The 9,137-nt window shown below is 44.8% G+C and overlaps 1 protein-coding gene across 1 annotated transcript; it reads left to right on the top strand.

Annotated features, from left to right (window-relative positions):
- Positions 1–1,269: 1,269 nt before the first annotated feature.
- asb1 (ankyrin repeat and SOCS box containing 1) lies at positions 1,270–6,214 on the top strand. The gene is made up of 5 exons (XM_053440558.1): positions 1,270–1,488; positions 2,343–2,481; positions 3,532–3,834; positions 4,320–4,702; positions 5,038–6,214. The coding sequence occupies exons 1-5, from the start codon at positions 1,383–1,385 to the stop codon at positions 5,166–5,168; spliced, it is 1,062 nt and encodes a 353-aa protein (XP_053296533.1). The 5' UTR covers positions 1,270–1,382; the 3' UTR covers positions 5,169–6,214.
- The last annotated feature ends 2,923 nt before the right edge of the window (positions 6,215–9,137 follow it).

Raw genomic sequence — 9,137 nt, forward strand, 5'->3', positions numbered from 1 at the left:
ATAAAAAAAAAACCTATAAATATCCCCAATATGTAGCTGAGAAACGTAATATGGTTTTAGGTAAAACTCTTGGTTTAATTTAAGGGGATTGTTGGCCGATATGCTCTACTTAGTGCAATGGAAGATAATATTGTGTCTCTCAAAACTGTACTGGACTACTGCAAAGTCTTTTATCAATACTTCAAATTCCTGCTCCGGTATATGAAACGATCTGTGAGTAGCCTGTTCTCGACCGGGGACACGTGGGACTGTCGACCAGTCCATTGGTTTTCAGAGCCCCGTCCGGGCCTCAGTGTCTGTGGACCGCAGCGTGAAGCCACGGCTGCATGCCTCTCTGGTGTGTGACATGACTCACCACAAATTAACATGGTTACACCACATTTTGCTGCTCCCCTGACTACATGCACGCAGCTTAGCATAAGGCCCATACACACAAACATGGATATCCAGTATGTGCAGTGTGTGTTTGAAGCAGGGGCCCTTCGGATCCTTCACTTTGAGCTTTACAGTCAAAACAGTTCCACATATAAACTACATATAAACACACTACTCATGTCCAAATCATGCAAAACGTCCTATTCTCAGCAGTATTTAATGTCTGTGTTTATCCTAGTTGAATTTCATATGATCTGTTGGGGCTGGACGATATGGCCAGAAATTATATCAAGATAAAAAGGTTCGTCACAGGTGATATCGATAATTATCGGGATAAATGTCACATTATTATTTAACTTTAATGACTCATTTGTTGCTCCTAAGTGAAGGTTGTGGTTTTAGATTATTATTTATGAGCAGAGAAGGTTAAACGCTTTGTAAACAGCAAAAATAATTAACATCTGAAGTGAATTTATTGTGTTATACCCCCTCATTGTGCTCACGAGTAATAATTATATCAATATATAGAGAAAAACGATATTCTGATAAATATTGATAGTGTTTTATTATTTCCCAGCCCTTTGACTTAAGTCCTCTTACTTTGTTATTATTACACAACTAAAATAAAATGTTCTATGAAGGACAAGTATAGAGGAGAATGAGGTAATGTTTGGGATTTAATATTATTATTATTAGTAGTAGTAGTAGTACTAGTAAACAACAAAATAAAGTATACAACAAGACTAATATAGATAAACGATCATATGGTTCTAGTAAATAACACTAACAGTGATCTATTCAGTGTAAAAGGACGTTTCCCTCTTTAACTACGTCCAGCTGAACGTAGACCGGAAGCGAGCGGCAGCAGCGTGCGTGCGTGCGTGCGAAGCGGATGACGTCATGCACTCGGTCCCGTTTGTTTACTTCTACTTGAGGCGTTGTCAACAAAGAGGACGGACGCGTGTGTTCCGTGTTTTCGGTGCTCGGGACACATCGGGACCAGGACCATGGCGGACCCCGGTCCAGAGGCACCGGCGGACGGGGCCGACCCGCCCAGTACCAACCCCCCACCGCTCATCACAGTGTCTGGTCTGCCCAGTGCCACCAGTGCAGGTACCACAGAGGACATGAGTCATCGGTCCTCACGCGACATCTGCATCATCTGCACATCTGTACCGTGTGTGTGTGTGTGTGTCTGTTTGTTGACTCGTTTTTTACCTCATCGTTACCTTTTTCACTGACCTTGTCGGGACCAGTAGACCTCATAGGGACTGTAGCACCTAATAAGACTGTGTGTGTGTTTGTGGTCCAGGTATTACTCATGTTGTGAGGACCGGTATCTGTTTACACACTCACATTACGGGGACTTGTTTTCCTTCATGGGGACAAAAAGTAAGTCCCCGTAATGTAAATCATAGGAATTTAAGGGAGACATCTTTTAGGTTAGGGTTAGGCATGTAGTTAGCATGGTTACTGGTAGAGTAAGTCTCCTGGAAATCAAGTGAAGTGGATGTGATGTCCTCTGAAGTCATGGAGACACGACTGTGTGTTTGTGTGTGTGTTTGTGTAATGAGGTGTGGTCCTATAGATCCAGTAAACATCTAAATTTCCAGCAGTGTAATATGGTTACCGTACCATCTTCCCCATTAATTACACTGTTATGATTGATTGATTTAACAAGACGAGCTGTGTGTATGTTTATTTTTAAACTCAGTAATAGGACACACACGTAAAACAGTAATGATAATGTTAAAAACACTTTATCTGTGCATTGGAAGCTGCTTGTTTACTGTGCACACCCCGAGTCTGTGAGTGAGTCTGCTGAGGCCGCTGAGATATGTTTGAAAGCATCCAATGGAACACATCAATTATTTAGCCTGCATCCGCTTCTGTGTGCCTGATATCTGATTATTGGATTATTATGATCAGGCGTTGGGTTCTGACGCCTCGATGTGTGTCCTCATCAGGACGGAACCTGAAGGACTGGCTCCAGGAGCAGTTCTGTGACAAACCTCTGGAGCAGGACGACATGCGGCTGCACAACGCCGCCTACGTGGGAGACTTGGACACGCTGAGGAACCTGCTGCAGGAGGACGACTTCAGAGGGTGAGGCCGAGTTGTGCGTACGGAGGAGAACACACACACACACACACACATCTGCTGTGTTTGTCCCGGGGGGGGGGGGGGGGGGGCTCGGTGTGTGAGCGACTCCAGCAGAAGTCGTAAACAAACACACCTTGCAGTGGTCTTCCCACTTTTAACCTCATCCCCACAGTGGTTGTGTGCAGCAATCATACTTGCTTTCTATCTCCACACACAGCCAACCCATTATTACTGGTGAAGACTAAAGTCCATGTCTCTTACACAAGGTTTACACCTAGCAGGTTTTACCTCAATGGGTTTTCCCTGAACCGCCTATCTCATGTTGGCCGAAGTTCTTGAAAGCCATTTATTTGATCACAGAATTTTTTAGTAAATAAACAATTCTAGTTTTAAAGCACATTTCTCACTCAGTGGTTAATTCAAGGTGATATACAGGGACATGGAAATCCACACAGAGACAAAAATTGAAAGAAATCAATTAAATTTCAGGAAACACAGTTTAAAACACTTTCCAGGTAAAATAAAAGAGATTAAATCAAGAGTAGAATAAAAGAGGTACAAGGCAGAAATAGGATGAATCTATATATTAAATAATTTGAAGGAGACAAATAAAACAAGTAAAATGAAAATAGAATAAAATACAATGATGGTTTCATCTTGTAAAATAGTTCAGTCGAATGCACAAAGTTTTTCAATCTGGATTTCAGAGCTGCTACCATCCTAAAACCATCAGGTAGTTGGTTCTAGTGTCGGTGACTCAAAGCTGCGTCTCTATGTTTAGACCAAACACCAGTGATCTCAAAGGTCTCACAGGGTTATATTGCAGTTATGCACTTAGCATATATGTTGTGTATTTGTTGCAACTGCTTGAAAAGATTTGATTGCAGCAGTAAAACTTAAAACTTTGAAATCAACCCTGTGGAATCCAGTGTAGGAATTTAAGAACAGATTTTGGAGCTGGTTTTTTTGTGTGGTTTTAAATGTGTAAGTGATTTTTCTCTATATATTGATCTAGTGCTCCAGCTAATAACCACTCCCGTCTGTCCCTGCCAGGCGCATCAATGAGAAGTCTGTGTGGTGCTGTGGCTGTCTGCCCTGCACTCCTCTGCGGATCGCTGCCACAGCCGGACACGCCGCCTGCGTGGCCTACCTGATCGCCCAGGGGGCCGAGGTGGACCTGGTGGACGTCAAAGGCCAAACGGCGCTCTACGTAGGCGTGATCAACGGTCACCTGGAGTGCGTCCGGATCCTCCTCGAGGCCGGAGCGGATCCCAACGGAAGCCGGCACCACCGCAGCACCCCCCTGTACCACGCTGCGCGGGTGGGAAGGCTGGACATTCTGCAGGAGCTCATCCGGTGAGGACTGGTGAATTTAATCGAAAACAGGACATATAGATGTAATTTTCTTAACTCACATAAACAGGTTGAATGAGAAGAGTTAACAGATAATACTAGTAAATTAAATATGGCTGATCTCAGTGAGTCTTGTGTTATCGTGTGTCTCACTCATTGAAAACTGGTGACAGGGAGGGGTGGTCCTCTCCTCTCATTCTCTGGAGGTTTAACAACAACAACACAGAAATCTCCAGAGCACTCAGGTGAGGGGGGGAGGGGGGGGGTGCAGCAGCAGGCAGATGAAAAGTGTTATTTCCACTTATCTGGATTCTAGATGCCTTCCTCAATATCTAATTTCTTGGCTCAAAATGGATCCACATATTTATAGTAAAAGACACCCTCTCAGGTGTTAAGTCAAGGTTGTGTCTTTTCTATTAACCAATATATTTTCCATGAGGTTTAAAAACAATTTGTGAAACTATATCCATGCTTCTCCCACTGTCCAGGTTCAATGCTGATGTGGACATGGACCACCAGCTGGGCCCCCGGCTCCTCTTAAGCGCCCGCACCCTCAACACCTTGGTGGTGTGTCCCCTCTACATCAGCGCTGCCTACCACCACCTCCACTGTTTCCAGCTGCTGCTCCAGGCCGGCGCGCAGCCCGACTTCAACTACAACGGGCCGGTCTGCCACGAGGCGCTGACCCGCGGCCTGGCCTCCTGCCTGCTGGACGCCGTGCTGCGGCACAGCTGCGAGGTGGCCTTCATCCACCTGCTGCTGGACCACGGGGCCAACCCGGCCCTGGTGCCCTGGGATGAGTCAGCGCTGGAGGCTCCTAACCGAAGGAAGGTGGATCCTGAGGCCCTCGGGATCTTCCTGGAGGCGAGGAGTGAGTAGAAACAATGTGTGGGGGGGAGGGAATTGTTCAAGGAAGGTTTTCAAGGAGGAGGTTAGTCAGATTGTGATGCAAGAGTCATCTCACTGATCTTTGTGATTTTTATGAACTTTGAAATAGATTTTCAATTGTCAGAGCAGTACAGGGCATTTGCAATTTATTGTCTGTCACCAGAAGGACCTCCCACTATTGACAACAAGACTGACAAATGAAAATCAAAAAACATCTTCACACTGAGATAATGACATGATAATAAGGAAAGAAGCAATACGCTGTTATCACGGTGCAGCTGCTAAGGAGCTCCGCCCCTTTGCCTCCTCTCTTGTCAGGACGCCCTCGCCGGCTGACGCACTTGTGTCGGATCAGGATCCGGAGAGCGATGGGCAAGAGTCGCCTCACCCACATACCTTCGTTACCTCTGCCAGGGCCCATCCAGAACTTCCTGCTTCACAGAGACTGACCCCCGAGCAGCTTCTCGTCGTCCACATCCAACAAGATACAAGAAAAACTTCAGTCAATCTCAACGGCAAGACACACACGGCTGTGAAACCCTGAAATATTCTCCAATAATAAACTGCTCTCAGTATTATTTCTATAACACCTCTTCCTGATCCTGTGATAATTTAATGAAATGCATCGTAACTTATCGACGAAGCCTCTCTGTGTCCTGTATTGTGGGAAATGTGTGTGTATCCTAAATGTTTACCAGGGAACTGTCATGGTCGTGCTTTGGTGTGTTTCAGCTCATTTACCACAGAGAGAATGTCATTTGTTCTGCTGTTTAAAACCTGCAGTGTAATAGATATCCAGTAAAGAGGCAGAGAAACAAGGATCCAGCTCATTTATCTGCAGTAAATGTACAATTTAAACCTTTTACCAACTCTCAGCCCGAGTGCAACCCATCAATTAACTGCACATCCTTAGCCGGCTTTATCATTTAGCTTCTTTTGATGCATTAACCACATGGATCGGTTTGACAACATAAGGGCTGGAGCGTGCAAACTTCTAACTGTATAAACTGAGTTTACATTAAGTGCAGGGGGGGTGGTGATGGAGTATTTTAAATGTTTTGCCGTATGCCTTAAGCTTGAGTTTTGGAACATTGACTTCAAGATTGAACAAACCAGAACTACTAATGACAAACCAGAGAAATAATATATATGTACTTAAGGAAAAACCCATTTATGAACCTTAAATGAGCTGTTTGAGGTCCTGGAACCCGACCGAAACTAAAGAAGCAAGTTTACAGTCTGGGTCTGAACGTTAATGTGCGTGTTACCATCAAAAGCTTTCTAGAAAACTAGTGTTAAAGCACTTTTCAGGAAACTTCCTCTGTTGACGTTCACAATCTGTTTGAAAAGTGAAATGTATTTCTAATGAAGAGAATAGGTTTGTATTAATGAAGAGTACGTTTCACCTGTAATCTGTTATCTGAGTTATTTTTGGTCCATCCATTTTGCTTTGTATATCCCGTGTTTGTTTCCATATGAAATGTGAATACTTCTACATTCTCTCCTGTGTGTTAATTGTTTAAAACCATGTGGGTGGGCTAATGAGCCACTGGAGAGTCACTTTTCATGCTTCCTGTTCTGTTGGCCATATCCTGAAATCCACATGAGCTCCTCCTTTACTCACAAACCGGTCCAAGATCTGCTCTAGTCCATAATATCCCTGTTAATGTCCTGAAGAGTATCTAGAGAGTTTAGGTTCGGTAGAGAGAAGATCCCCTACATCAATATCAGGTCATTAAGAACTGAACCATAACAGAAGCCCTTATCAGAGTCACACGACACCAACTCGTCCTTCTCACCTGAGGGTCCCTCTGGAACACTGTCCGAGTTTCTCAATCTTGTAGGGGGGGGGGAAGAGGACTTTAATCTTTGTAGACCTGGACCAAAACTTTGCTGCATCATTATTTACCACTTTTAAATGATGCTAGAATGTCTTGTTAGTACAGGTTAAAATTTGTGAGTCAGTCTAGAGGGAATTAAACACTGTGTTTGTTGGTCTGGAGTGTAATCAACATTTCACTTGTGTGTTTTTTAGCCACACAAACAGAGTGACTACAAATACTGCAACTATATGCCGCATCAGGATGAATTGATGAACTAGGTGTAGTAACGTGACTCGATGCTGCACTATGCTTTGCCGCATGCACTTTTCGTTGTGTTACATCTATCATCCTGATATCGGAGTTCAGTTCAACTCACAATCATCCGAACCCCGTCCCATGAAACACACAACTGTGCGACACAAAACAGTACACATCATATAACTATAATAATAATAGCAACGATAACAATCCAGTAAATCCCATAAACATGAAACGTTGACTGTCAGTTCAGAGCCGGGCTCCTAGTGGCCCCCGCTCTTATTCAGTGCTGCCATGGCTGCAGACCGTGTAGCACCTGTCCTGATGACATCATGTCACAGTTGAATCAGTGAATGACATCACGTGTTGTTGAGGTTGGGATGCATGTGATGGCCTTCAGAGTTGAGCTGGGTTGGGTTCGTGAAGAACTAATGGCTGTAGATTTGAGTTTGAATCCAGCTGGAGGCTTATCACCCACTCAACATGTTTTGCAAACTGAACTGATCATTAAACCGGTTGACAGAGCAAACATATCTACTTCCTCTCTTGTGCCTGAAGCCTTGTGCTTTGTCTGATTCTCCCTCTTTATCCCAGAACTTGTGACGGGGTGCTCCAGAGGAAGTAATAAAATCAAACACAATAATGATGAAGCTCTCGATGGGGGCATTTATTATTGTTGTTTCACTGATAATGAAGCCAAGATAATGATGGTTGAGAAAACCACAATTTGGTGAAGACCCAACTGGCCCAGTGGAAAAAGCGGAGCCTGGGAACCCTGAGTGGAAGCAGCAGGGAGCACGGCACCAGGGGCAGATGAGGACTCTCGGTTCAGAAGAGCTCTGGCAGAGACCTGAGAAGATGCACTGGGGTTTCTGCAAACGCCTGGGGCAGAATTAAAAAAGGATTTCTATCAGGACAGTAAAACAGAAACTGTCACGCAAGGGCTCTAGATGGCACTGTCCTCCTTTCAAGCATGGCGGACATGACAGTGTCCTCCAGTATCCTCTCCTTCCCTTTCTCTATCTTGCGTTTTTAATTCTCATTTTCGTCATCTGGCCTTTGTCGTCCCATTTCTTTTCTTTCCTCCCGTCTCCCTGCCAGCCTCTCCTCAGTTTGGTTACAGAGGATTCAGCTGTGGACCTCAGCGTGTGTCCTCAAGAGCCTCATCCCTTCACATGTCATTAAAGCCACTCTCTCATTAGCAGAGCACACAGAGGAGCACAGAGGGAGCATCTTTTGTGACGTCTCCTGAGTGAAGCGGAGGTTTGGACAGGTCGGTGAACCGCTATCTTCCTGTGGGGAGTTTCCACTGCCACAGGCCTCTCTTTCAAGTCAAACTTATATTATGTTACAGTGCATTTAGAAAAAAGGAACCTCCTGTTTGTTGTGGACAGATTTTCATGAAGATATTGCAAAGAGAATGTGCATAGAGAATTTTTATTTCAAAGTGAAAACTCCTGATTTAAAGTCACTTTTCCTTTTTCAGAGCACATGCACTTCACTGTCCCTGTCTGGGCCCTCAACATGAGGATGTGATGTTTTATTGGTGAATGCTTTGCAGCTGGAGATTCAAACATTAACATAATTCAAACACTAAGGCTGTTTTCTCTGCTCGTGAGGAGAAAGCGGTTTTGTTTCCTCAGAGGAGCAGTGCGACCCCTGGAAAAAAAGCTGAATGGTGTTTCCTCATTCCTCAGTTTATTTGGACCACAAACTGCAATCAAAGGTCTGAGCAGCCTCTGCTAATCCCACCGCAGTGTTCCGCCTCAACTGGGGACCAGCGAGCAGGAGGGACTGTAAACCCAGCTCCTCTCGCTTCACAAGGGCCACCGCAGCTCTCAGACCAGGATGAGGCTTGTTTCCATGGATGTGGTGTTTTCGTATAAACTCCTCTCGGTGTGTGTGTGTGTGTGTGTGTGTGTGTGTGTGTGTGCGTGTGCTTGTGAGTCTCTCACGAAGGTGTTAGCGGTGTTTGTTTGATGGATGTTAAAACCCCATGTCAGTAAAAGACATCATGTGTTTGTTTAGATGAAAACTCACCTGTAAGTTGTTATAGCTTCACCACAATCACTGGTGTCTCTACCTCTTCATCAGACCGCCTGCTCTCCTGCACTTGTGCTGGCAAGTAGCCTGTTTGGTAATTGCCACGCACTTTAATTTGAATGAGCTCATTCCTGAGTCCTTCAGGAACTACATCACTGTGTGTTTACCACTGCTGCAAACACACACACACACACACACACACACACACACACACACACACACACACACTCAGGTATTGTGCTTCTGACCCAGTGCAATCTTGGCTTGATCCGCCTCAAGCTTCATTCTGTTGTA

Source organism: Pleuronectes platessa, chromosome 14, assembly GCF_947347685.1.
Source record: "Pleuronectes platessa chromosome 14, fPlePla1.1, whole genome shotgun sequence".
Taxonomy (NCBI): Eukaryota; Metazoa; Chordata; class Actinopteri; order Pleuronectiformes; family Pleuronectidae; genus Pleuronectes; species Pleuronectes platessa.